Here is a 12,794-nt window from a genome sequence, read left to right as displayed (position 1 = left end):
CTAGAACTTGAATCAAGTTCTAGAATCGTGGACATAGGCCTTAACGCGTGCCAAAATATTTGAGCGTTATTTCCATTTTAAATAACTACTGCGTGAAGTGAGCGCTAATATATCGATCGGCTACAGCGTCGAGATTTCGAGAATCGAAACGTTCGCAGCATCATTGTCAGTTGCGTCGCGGAGTGCTCGGGCCAGGAATCGCTCTGTGACTTCTACGTTCGTGTTTGTTCCAACGAATTGTATGCGCAGAAATCGCGATTTCCGACAAAGTGTCGAACGTTCGTCAGTCGTCGTCGTTAAACACCGCGCGTACAGTCGCTGCGACTCGACATCGGCGATCCGTTTCCATGCGCTCGCGGACGCGACGGAAGTCCTCTTCAAGTCTCTCGCTTTACTTCCCCGCGAAGCGCAACTAGAATGCCGCCAGGTATGCACGTGTATCTTCTGTCTTTGCAATTGGTTACGCCAATTACGCTGCTCGCGACTGATTCTGACCGTCTCCAATTTTACCGGAGCATCCCCGAGTTCTATTAATCGCTGCGCGACCCGAAGCCGGGCCGTTCGCAATTGTTGCTTTCCCGGCGAACACGATTTTACTCTTCGTACACACGCATACACGCGTGCAAATGGAAAAAGGACAAATACAAATTTACTCCTCGAAAACGGCCGCTCATTCGCGCGCGCGCAGTTTTCGGCGTTTGATACTTCGGGAGTCGCGACGTCGCTTCTTTATCGACAGATCCCGATTCGCGGCGACAGTGGTCGATGGCGGAGTCGTGTTCGAATCATCTTGTATATTTGCCGCGATCGTTTCGCCCAAATCCCTCTTGGGAGTCTCCGCAAACGAGGATCTAAAGGTAATGCTCGCGCGCGTAGAGGATTTATCGCCAACGTTTCTCGTCGAAGCGTCGAACGTTCACCGAAACGGCGCGCATAATCGCATCGATCGCGACCTCGTCGACTCGCCTCTGCACTCTGCAGTCCGCAAGGAGGTCGAGATCCTCGCATACCTCTCACGCCGTCGTTCGCCGAAATAACGTTAGCAACGATTATAACGTTAACACGTCAGCATTCATCGGTTTTACTAACACCAGTAGTTATAAGTACTGGTGTAAAATGTCGCATAACCCAGTGAAGGCCTGTGTCCACGGTTCAAGAACTGTGTCCAGGTTCTGGTTCCAAGAAATGTGCAACCAATCAACCTGTATCTTTTATGGAAAAGCTGCAAGTTGATTGGCTACGCATTTCTTGGAACTAGAACGTGGACACAGTTCTTGGAACGTGGACACAAGGCTTAAAAGCTGCCAGTTGGCTACACATTTCTCGGAACTGGAACTTGGACCACAGGCCTTGAGAAATGACTCGTTGATCGATGTCGAATCGACGTCAATTTGACGGCGTCGATTCGTCAATTCGGCATCGTTTCGACATCGATCGACGAATCATTTCTCACGGGAAAGCGCTCGTTAAGTCCGGTTTTATAACACCGGTTGTTATTACTCTACACCCGTTGACGAAGAGATACAGATAAATCCGGTTTTAAGGAAACGTGCAAACGCTAAGCGGGTTGTTACGATCGCATTGCCAACTTGAGATTAAGGCAGAGAACGATCTGTAAACGCTTAATGCGGGGTCTACAATGCGAGTCTCAGAGTCACAGTCGTAAGAATAATCGACCGTAATTGGTCAATTCAGTCGGACACATAAGAATTGACTAATCATAGTCGACTATTCTTAGTAGTGGTCTTAATTATTCGATGCTTCGCAACTTCGAAGCTTCGAAGAATCCGAAGAAACGAAGCAACTTCGAATGTCAAATTTTCAAAGTTTTCAAATTTTTCGAAGATTCGAAGCTTCGAATTTTCGAAGTTTTCAATATTTGAAGTCAACTAATGCATTAACATATAAGTTTGCAAAGACCGTACAAAAATTTATTTTCTTCGATTTAATTGTTTTTTTGAGCAAATTGACAAATATGTATCCGACAAAAAGTACGTTTGTTTTTTATACTTTGTAATGACATTAATTAGTTGGCATTTAATTAGTTCGCATTTATAATAAAAACGATTAATTTTGCAAAATTTGCTATTGTTTTGATCTTGTTAATACATTAGTTGACTTCGAAACTTCGAAACTTCGAATCTTCGAGAAATTTGAAAACTTCAATTCTCGAAGAATTTCTACGAAGCTTCGAAGCTTCGAAATTGAAAATTTTCAAAGAAAAACTCCAGCTCTAATATTCTTAGGACTACGACTCTAAGGCCGGTATTCATAGTCAGATCTTATATTCAAGACCGTCTACTCCGTAGCCAATGAATGTTCCATAGGGCATCTTTAGATAAATTCAAGACGGTCTTGAATAGAAGATCCGACTATGAATACCGGCCCATGACTTGTATTGTAGACTCCACATAAGATTGTCTTAGTCGTAGACGTAAAGCAAGGCAAAACGTAAGTCGTATACCAGAGCCTTTCACGACTTAGGGCCTCAGCAGAAAGATTGTCGTAACCGTTTACGACTCTGTCGTAAGGCTTAAGTCGGTGTCGAAGGTCAACGTACAACGAATTGTCGTAGCCTTGCGATGCGATGAATACGACACACGTCTACGACAATTCTGTGTGCGTTAACTTCCGACAACGATTTGCGTCTTACTATGGAATCGTAAACACTTACGACAATCTTTTCGCTCAGGCCCTAACGTTTTTCTCTGCCTTGCTTTACGTCTTGTACGACTAAGACAGTCTTAAGCGTTTAAGGATCTCTGCCAAAATTACGAAAGGTACAGCTACTGCATTTCTTTCGCACTCAGGATCAAGATTTCGAAATTTCTTTCAATGGAAACGAAACATCTCTTCGCGTGGACGAGCACGCGTTTTAGGAAGCTACAACTACAGTTGTTATTAAACCCGATTAACGGCGACGTGTAAACGTAGTCATTGAAAATGCAATCACGTGCGATTGTCGCCACTCAGGTATGTCATTCTATAATCAGCTGATATTTCTTGCGCTTCCACGTTTGGGTGAAGGGTTAAATATATTATAATTTACATTAAATATAGCTACAGGCTCCGATTGGTCTCATTGGTTTTACTAAATTTTCTGATCTAATTCTTGATTTTGCGCATAATTGTTCGAGCAATTACCAACTTGTTCTTGCTGAAATAACTGAATACTTTCTTCAAACAGCATCACTTAACGATGCATTTACGTACTAACTTATAATCTAGTGTAGGAAAAGACACACATTTCTGTGTAATACATATGAATAAATAAATAGTTTCAATATCCGGATTCGAATAGTGGACGTACGTTACTTGGTGAGAATATGCCGAATATTGTGTTAGACAAAATATACTTATGCTTCTTATTTAAACAATTTTGTTTCTCAGTAATCCTTAATGCGCATCGGTACAACCGAGAGAATTCGCAGGAAATATATTAACAGAAATATATTCAACCTAGATCTTAATATATATCACAATTCAGATTTTTAAGTTGTTACATTTCTAAGTAATATCCAAACTACATTGAATTTGTGAATTACAGTAACATAATTCTGTAAATCAAGACTTGCTAAAGGTTGTTTCGTTTCGAGTGTCTCGATCATTTTATTGCGAATGGCAATTCAGTTGCGCTAAAATTACTAACGAAGAAAAAGAACTTAGAAAATATCAAGTATTGTGCAATAATAAAAAGTTTATAAAATTAAAAACTGATCCTTTAAGAGCATTCAATTTTTTTTTGTAAAGAATGAATTTAACATAAAAATTAGCTACTTACGGCATTTTAAAAATAACATTTCGGTTTGTCATTGTCAATTTAGCAAATGGTCTGCGATCTCGAAAGATCGAAGTAATTTGTCTTAAAATTCGCATTTTCATACTTTCGAATTATATTCGATCGCAGTAGCGTGGTCTTCGCTACTTGCGTGGTGAAAATTATAAATCTGCGCACGCGTTACTGCATATTTCTTTAGCGTGTAGCAAAAAGAATGCACGGTAAAATTTTCCTAGGATATATGTATATAATTTGCGCGGCTCAATATCATAACGCGTCGATGAAGATGAAGGAGAAAGTCGAGGAGTTCCTATCGGTTCTGAGAACTAATAATCGTTCTCGGCCTCTTGAAGGAAAGGACGAATGGAGAACTCGTCCTCGCAATCCGGAATAAGCTTTCCCTTATATTTCACGCAAAAGTCCGCGCATTTTTGTCCCATGAAATACGTGCCGAACATCTTCCTGCATTGCGCGCAGTTTCGAATGCAAACACCTGTACAAAGTGGCTTGTACATACTACAGGGATATACATGATATCTCGGCAACGATTTTTAATTGATTAATCGTAACGTGGCGATTTACTTACCGATATTTCGCTCGGCGTCAGTCATGGTTGTCGTAAAGCAAAGCACAACGAAAATCAGGACGAGCAGTACGACGATTCGGTTTGAGGACTTTGGCATGACTGAAAGAAATGTAAGCGTTAACTCTTTAACAGCCAAAGGATTAACAATCAAACGCTGTACATACGTCCAGCAATTATCGAGATATTGGCGGTAAAAGCGAGTGAATTCTCGTTGAAAAATCGATTAAGGCACTCTGATTTTCTTTCGATCCTTGAATAAATCTTTTGCCGATAATTGATTAAAGCTTCTAGCAGAGCGAATCAATCGATTATTTTATGCTGATTAATATGGAATTAACAAATATAGCCGGTACGGTATATTTCGGTTATTGTTAATATTGGAAATACTTTCGATATTAACAATACAGTGTTAAAGAGCTAAGACCGTTCAAGAGCCGTTTAGATGAATTTATGTTTCGTAAAATTACCGTCTTATTTCCGATACTCTCTACATAAAATCTTTGCTTACGTTATACGAAGATGAAAACTTGTACACATGTAAAACGCATCGGTGTTGCGTAGAGCCGATGAAAGAGAAAGTAAGTCTAAATATAAGTGATGTCTTACAACACTTGTACAATGTGATATATTAAAACTACATTATGAATTCCGTTCGAGCCGTTCTTACACGCGTCGGCTGAATATCAATAATCTGCGATCGTGGACCTTTAGTGATTTAGGCCATATACATATTAGCGGGTCGCGCGTACACTGTCGTTTCCAAGAGATAATATTAAATATTACATATCGAATGCTAAATGAATCGCTGTTATTAATTTCGACATACTTATCTCGTCTTTCTTTCGCCTCGTAACTGTAAAAGGGAACAATGGAGTATTTAATTCATTTGTCTCTTTTTTTTTATTCGTTCTTCTCAATACGGTGCAATCTAATTAGGGCATAGTCGAGGGAAGAAGAGTTCGTCGACCGAGCTTTCGGCGATAAACGGAAGGAAGGGGGCGGCGGCGGGAGTCGGGGAGTTTTCTATCCGCGTAACGAAACCCCGGCTTAACGCCCGGTTGCATTTACCGTAGGAAAAAAATACTCCGAGGAGTACGAAAACGCGAAAAGTGCTTCCCTCCGCTCGCCTCGCGCGCCGTCCTGCATTTCCGGTTCGCAATTAGCACTCGCTCGGGAGGAAGGACAGAAGGGGAGACGACCGCAGCCGCACTCGATAATAAACTTTCAGGGATAACTCGGATATTAATTAAAAATCTCTCTCTCTCTCTCAGTCGACGAAAAAGCAAAACACCTATCAAACACGCGGTATTCACGTATCGCGTTCGCGGTGCGCGATACGTCTTTTACTAGAGAGGCCTCGAGGCCTCCCGTGAGGCCGCGTGTCATCGCGGCATGCGAAAAGCCGGGCGCGACGTTGGGCGGGTATTGTGGCGCAATTACTCCTTTGATCACGCGGAGAACAACGTGCAGACGTGCTGTCTGCCGCGACGCGTCGTCGTGACGCTGCCGAAGGTCCCTCGCCAGCCTTTTTCTACGTTGCCTCGCGAGAGCAGCGCGTCGTCGCCACTTTTTAATATATACGGTCATTTATAACCGGAATCTCTCCGTCGCGCTTCCGCATTCGCCTTAACGGCCACATTGTGAACGCATAAACATAATAAATATGGATGGACGGTATCCTGGCTCTCCGTGATGTCGTCAGTCTTTCCCTCTCTCTCTATGTGTCTCCCCCTCTTTCTCACCAGGAAGCACTTGAGGATTCAAGACCAAGGATCACGCGGACAGCGTTCGATATCGACGTTAACGCACGTTGTACGAACAATAACGTTGATCGGAGCAATCGATCGATCGACGACGCGGTGGATCCCTTTAGCACGTGACGAACGAATTGATGGGTTTCGGTAGAAAGCGGTTTCTCATCACCCGCGCGAAAAAGAAGAGGCGAATCTTCGTGCGATAAACCTTACTTGAAAATATGATTGTTCAAACCTGATCGGTACGGCAGCTTGAGAAGGTGAAGTTGTTGGAGTTGTTAAAGGCCGACGAATGACACTGAACGGACTTCGCCGGTCTTATATATCCGCAAACGCCGGATTCAACCCTCGCGCTAGGGAAACCCCCGCTGCTTATCTTCCTTTAATTCGATCTTTTCAATTTCCTGCACTCAGCGTACTGCAATGTCCTATGCGCTTCTATGGAGAAATTGTACATTACGAGTGGCATTTGCAATTAAAAATACTGCTGAACGCAGTATCCCAGGTACCTTGCTCTGTTATACAAACATCTTTATCCGCAACTCATGCGATCCATCGTGATTGGTAACATGAAATCTTGTGATATATGCTGTAACATTGATTTGATGTCGTGGATGTTTGCTTTAGGAGAAAATACAATCTTATAAATACGTATATAATTTAAACAACACCACGAGTTAAACAACTACCCAGTGAGAAATGATTCGTCGATCGATGTCGCGATTCGACATCGTTTCGACATCGATCGACGAATCATTCCTCACTGGGTACTCGAGAGCTTCGTTGGAAGTTTTACATCTTATCTTTCCTTAGGAAACTATAAACGTTCACTATTAATTGTAATAATTTTTATTATATTTATTATGGATATGAAATTAGCAGCTTATTTACAATATTTTTATTGACAGATATTTTATTAAAAAATACTGCGAATAATAAAAGACGTAAGTTTTTGTTTGCCTGAAATAGTGTGTGTGCGTTCCATAAACTAATTTTTTCATTTTACATTGTTCGTTGTAGCTTTATATGTTATATGAATGAAGATACATCTTCATATATTTCGCATAATTTTTCAGCTCGTTCTGAAACACTTATTTTTATATTTTTGACTCATTTATTTAACATAGATATAATTGACATGGATAAATCGATTAAAATACAGGTATAAATTAAAAGCATTGTTATAGAATGTATTATTTATATTTAATTTTTAAGTAATAATTTCTCTAATAACAAATTATGCAACACGATATATTACTATGACAATAAAACAGATACTGTCATGCAACACTTAATCTAATTATAACAATATTATAATATTACAATATATTATTACACAGTTATTAATTATTTATTCTATCTAATTCTAAACGATAATTATGTAACAACAAGGATAATATGAATTTAACGCATAATGTATAATTTAAGGTTATTTATATCTCAAGCTTCTTCTCTCGAGTCTTCCGTTTGTTCTTCGTTGTCCTCATTTCTTTTACCAGGCGATTCGTATTTCAAGCTCCAGAAGTTATTATATTTAATCGGTATCGCTTCGCCCTTTTCAATCATTTTGTTAAGATTATCATCTAACCTGGAGAAACGATCCTTCTTGTCTAAGATTCTCGACAGTGTTTTATGAATATCTTCTTTATTTCTCGATTCCTCTCTTCGTCTGTCCTCTTCGGTCGTCGAGTTGTCTCGCAACTGGCGCAAAACATCCTCCGTAAAGTGGCGAGACAAGAATTCGTTTTCCGTGTTGGCCGTATCGAACAATTCTTGGTCATCGTCCTTTTCGAAAATATGTTTAAAGAAATCTTTGTCGTTGTAAGGATCTTCCTCGGGCTCGCTCTCTTTCGTTTCTTTTCTCGCGTAAGAACCATCATTCTCCTCTTCTCTGTCGTTCGTCTCATCTTTATCGTCAGAAGTGATTCTGTGATTGTCACGATGATCCTCATTCTTTACAAAATAATCCTGCGATTGTTCTTTCGGATCCGTCGTGGCGTATGTCTCGATTTCTTCAGACTCCTTAATGCGATCGGGACTTTCCTTATGTTCTTTTACATCCGTAGTATACGTCTCGACTTCTTCTGACTTCTCGGTGCGATCGGGGTCTTCTTTAGGATTGTATTCCGATCTTCGTTCTTTGCCCTTTCCGAAAATATGCTTAAAGAAATCTTTATCGTCGTAAGGATGAGGGTGTTTATCGATTGCTTCGCTCTCTCGCGCTTCCTTCCTCGCGTAAAAGTCAGCCTCCTCTTTCGCCTCGTTGCTCAAAGCGACCCCTCGATCGTCATGGGAATCTTCGTTCTTCGCGAAATAGTTGTGCGATTTTTCTTTCGGATCTGTGGCGTGCGTCTCCACCTCTTCGGACTCCTCGGTGCGATCGGGTTCCTTATAATCATATTCCTTGCTAAGGGTAGCTCGTATACTTTTCAATATAGGGTCGTTTTTAAAGAACTCGTTATAATCAAATGGCTTTTTATATTCATTTATGTCAAAGTCAACGAAATCCGAATTTTCATTCTCCTCGGATAACGCGGATTCTCCGGGAGCCTCTGCGAAACTGTGATTATCTTCGTTCGTAACATCCTCGGTATTATTGCGCAACTTGGTGTCTTCGACATCGTAATTGTCGACGCATTCAGCAGAATCTTTACTCTCTGTGCAACTTGAACGCGAGTTGTTTGCGTTCAATGGGGTCTCCGGCTCGTTACTTTCAGCCTGCGCTGCTTTAATCTCAGCGCTTGGGGACTTTGAGGAGAAATCATCAGCGTCGTGCGGCCGTTTAGAGCCGTAATCGTAATCGCCATCGTCGTATTCTTTGTATTTCGCCGCAGTTGCGTTCTGATTACTTTTGTCCAAACTGTCCTCCTGCTGGTCGGAATAATCCGGTACCTCTACGTAGGGTATGTTTGAAGGATCGTATTTCGGAGTCGTGCTTGTCGAATAATTTGCCGCGCGCTCCGCTTGGTCCTCCTCTCGCGAGTCTTCGTCAGCGCTCTTGGCCGGCGTAAGTGACGATGTAGCGAGACTTTCTTCGGACGAATACGGCGGTCCGGGCTCGGTGATGATTTCCTGTGATGAATCACGCACTTCGCTGCTGTACCCGGTCGAATTATCCGAAGACGAGTGAGCGACGCGTTCGACCTTATCGGGGAGCTTGTTCAGGTCCTCCACTTCGGAAGCGCTGTTTATGAGTGACGACAAGTTCGGGTCGTTGCTCATAAACTTACTCAATTTTACTAAGTTTACTACTGGAATTTTTCTCGGTTGCCATTGGGTCTTATTTGCGACGCTCCAAAAGCCCGATATGTAAGGACCAGAATCGGATACTTGTGGCGAATTTATCGTATCCGTGATACCGGGTGCGGTTTCTTCGTCCGTCGCCTGCACCCGCTTACTTTTTTCATAATTGACTGTTTCTTCCTGGACGCACAATGGAGTTGAAGCCGCGTTACTTTTCGGGATGCCCGCGTTTCGTTTAAAACGAGCTGCTGCACCTACGTTCAACCGAGTCGCATTAATTATATCCCAGATGCGTTTATAAAAGGCCCGTTCCGGCTTGGGGCTTGTTACTTGCAATTTATCTTCCTGCGACTGCGAGGCCGCAAGTCGGTCTTTATCAGTGCACGTTGAATTAGTCTCTTCAGAATTATTTTCCAAGGGACTGTAATCGCCGATAATATCGGAATGAGGACGGGTACCGTTAATGTATTCCCAAATACGTTTGTAAAATACAGTACTTGGAATCGCTACGTTATTTGCTGTCTTAAGATCAGCCGTATTTGTACTCTCCAGACGTCTCCCCGTTGGAGGAGTCCTCGTTTGTTGCTTTCGATAATTGGGTTTCGAATACCGAGATTTTTTACTTGAAACAAAAGTTTTTTCCAGGTTAGTATGCCGCGAGTCTTTGGCTAAATTATTTCCCGATTCGAAAGACGAACGTTTCGAACGTTTCTTGCCAATTATTTTCTGAATATTTTTTACTGCTTCCAGCACCTGCGCCCTGTTTTGCCGTTTCTGTCGAACGGCCTCGACAACTGTTGTAATCTTGATAATTTCCATATCAAGAGACAAATTTTTATTTTGACTGTTTACAGGAGAGAATGTCGGTGTTGTGTGTTCATTAAAAATCTTTTCTTGCCGAAGTTTCTTCTGGGGCATTTGTAAGCGTTGCGTGAATTTTTTCCACCCAGCAGAATACGGATATGTCCACCAAGGCTTACTCGGCTTCTTTTTTAAACCGTTGGCTGCGGCTTTTCCCATGGATTTTAATTTACGATTGAATTTCTTAATATATACTTGTTGCAATGTGGGCTTAATCTCATTGTCAGCTGCAGCTTGAGCTGATTTCATTATGGTGTCCTGAAAATGATTGAGAAGCAATCAGCGACACTGAATAAACATCGTCCTATATGTATAACATTTCATTAAATCATAAATCAAACATTATTCGAAATGATTTCAATAATGTTGCAAAAATGTTACAAAGAAGCAAGTATTCTAGAAGTGTAATAATTATTTTACACGCCATAATGATACGTTATTATACAAAACGATTAGCAAAAATATTATTTGCGTGTATCGTCAGAGATGTGTTCAGAGATTTAACTCTTAAGGTAGACGTACTTACATTCATATTTTGTGAAAGCGGTGAGAAGTAAACGAAAATATATCACGATTCCATATCTTGCATGTAATTCTCGTAGCATTAAGCTGTACCCGTGCATTCATACCGTGTAAAAAAATCGTGCCATTATACGTATTGTACGATAATCTTAAAAATTCAACAGATCTTTAAACGTCTGATATTTTTATGAGCTTCTCTCCACCAACTCCCGTGCAAGTTCCACTCGGTAAATTGAGAATAATAGAGAAAAATAAATAGAGTTTTATTAAATGGCATTCTTATCAAATTGACTTTATTTGATTGCAATTATGTACAACGTACAATACAAATGGTAACTACATCGTTACAGTGGCGCAGAAAATATATCGTTTTAATCGTAGGTTCGAATAAGAGGCGAGAGATATCAGCTCTATGAATTTCTGAGCCACTGCTTGTGAATATTTACATCTTGCTTATTACAATAATGCTCGAAGCGACAATCAATCATCGTACAAAAATGTATCATACATTTTTCATTAATATGTTTGTCTACGATACCACTGTTGGATCGTGGGATTGTCAGATTGTACTAGTGACAAATATTACATTTCATTCCATTTTAATTAAGCAAACGTACATGTGCTCTCACACTTGGTAACGTTACGTTAACACGTTTGGAAAGGAAACTGTCATTCTTGAGAGGCTTTTATACGCAGCACATAAATTATATACGTTAAAGTTACTCTAATAAGTGATAGTCTTAGGCAAAATGGAAAAATAATAACGTTTGATCGCCAATAAGCTCAGTCACTGTTGTTGCGATAAATATTCCGCGAAACGCTATTCGAATTCTCACATTTTATGAAAGAGCCACTCCCTATCGTACTCCATTGCAAAAGCACTGTAGACGGACGTGTCTGAATTATTATTACCAAGCGTAATCATCGAGCGTCAAGAAAGATATTTAACATAATACACGTACGCAGATATACCGTTATGCATCTCGCTGTACATATAGACGTCGTTCGACTGTGTCTCCACGTTCGTGATGCGCTTCTTAGATAGTGCCTCAAAGCGCAGCAAACGACGTACATGGCGGCAGATATTTTACGATCAGGCGCTTTTGTCCCCCGCGGTGCACTGCGCTTATTTTCTCGTGAAGCCCAGATACGAAGCAATGCCGTTAATATTCTCAAAGAAGATTCGATAAGCTTGCTGCCCGTCGTAGTGCTCCCGTACCATCGCCGGTTTCACCGGACGCTCCTCCACCCATCGCTATAGTACAATAGGTAATTGTAGGTACTGATGTTGGTGCATGTGGCAGTCGGCGGGGAAATGTGGAGTTAGAGCGGTAATATGTGATTGCGCGTTCGTCAATAAACGCGCTCGTCTGATTCTGAAAGCTGTGTATGTCCGAGCACACGATACTTTACCTGTTATCAGAGCTAGGGGATGAATGTAGACTAGGAATGCAAGATGATGCGGAAGAAAACGAAGCGACGAGAAAAAGTATTAAAATTTAAAACAGCGAGGGAAATTTTACTGAATTCGTTACAACGTATCGACCTTACTTGGGCTAACAATACAAATACGATGACTCACTAGTCTATGAATTTTCCCCGTTTTCTTATTTGTATTGTTACTTGAAGAGGACCTGAAGTAAGGTCGAAACGTTGTAACGAATTGAAAAAAATTTGCCAGTTGGGTTGACAATAAGCTCACTGTTTTAATTTTTAATCATCACTGGCGACTACAAGTGACACTTTTCTTTCGTTAAAAAATATTAAATTCCATATCAAAGTTGTGCTATGTAGTATAGAAAAGAAAATGCTCGTCCCTCGATTTACGCAGAGTATTCGTTCATGTGGTTTTTATTACGCGGTTGCGTAAAAGGAGTCTAAAAAAGTAGGAGAAAAGCCCGTATACTATAACTGTACTTGTACCAACAAGATTATGCTCCTCTTACTTGTTCCTATTTGCCTCACCTGCTTATTCCTTTTTTAGTTTCGTTTCCCGTGTAAACGGAGGGATTTTGACCCCGTTAAGGGGATGCTGGAGTGATTCTGCACT

At 41.0% G+C, this 12,794-nt stretch overlaps 2 protein-coding genes across 2 annotated transcripts in view; both read right to left on the bottom strand.

Moving 5' to 3' along the window:
- Positions 1-3,781: 3,781 nt before the first annotated feature.
- On the bottom strand, positions 3,782-6,412 carry LOC105562091 (eclosion hormone). The gene is made up of 3 exons (XM_012012623.1): positions 6,354-6,412; positions 4,365-4,463; positions 3,782-4,271 (listed from the first exon to the last, which is right to left on the bottom strand). Exons 2-3 carry the CDS (start codon positions 4,459-4,461, stop codon positions 4,105-4,107), a joined length of 264 nt encoding a protein of 87 aa, XP_011868013.1. The 5' UTR covers positions 4,462-4,463; positions 6,354-6,412; the 3' UTR covers positions 3,782-4,104.
- Positions 6,413-7,558: 1,146 nt separating this feature from the next.
- The window catches only part of LOC105562113, a 34,975-nt gene continuing 29,739 nt past the window's right edge, over positions 7,559-12,794 (bottom strand). Inside the window, exon 10 of the mRNA XM_012012662.1 lies at positions 7,559-10,480. Coding sequence (XP_011868052.1) covers positions 7,559-10,480 — 2,922 coding nt within the window. The remainder of the gene's footprint in view (positions 10,481-12,794) is intronic.

Source organism: Vollenhovia emeryi, unplaced genomic scaffold, assembly GCF_000949405.1.
Source record: "Vollenhovia emeryi isolate VEMERY1.0 unplaced genomic scaffold, V.emery_V1.0 DF939195.1, whole genome shotgun sequence".
In the NCBI taxonomy this organism is placed as follows: domain Eukaryota; kingdom Metazoa; phylum Arthropoda; class Insecta; order Hymenoptera; family Formicidae; genus Vollenhovia; species Vollenhovia emeryi.
Note: the sequence above shows the minus strand (reverse complement) of the source record. Positions and strands in the feature narration are given on the sequence as shown.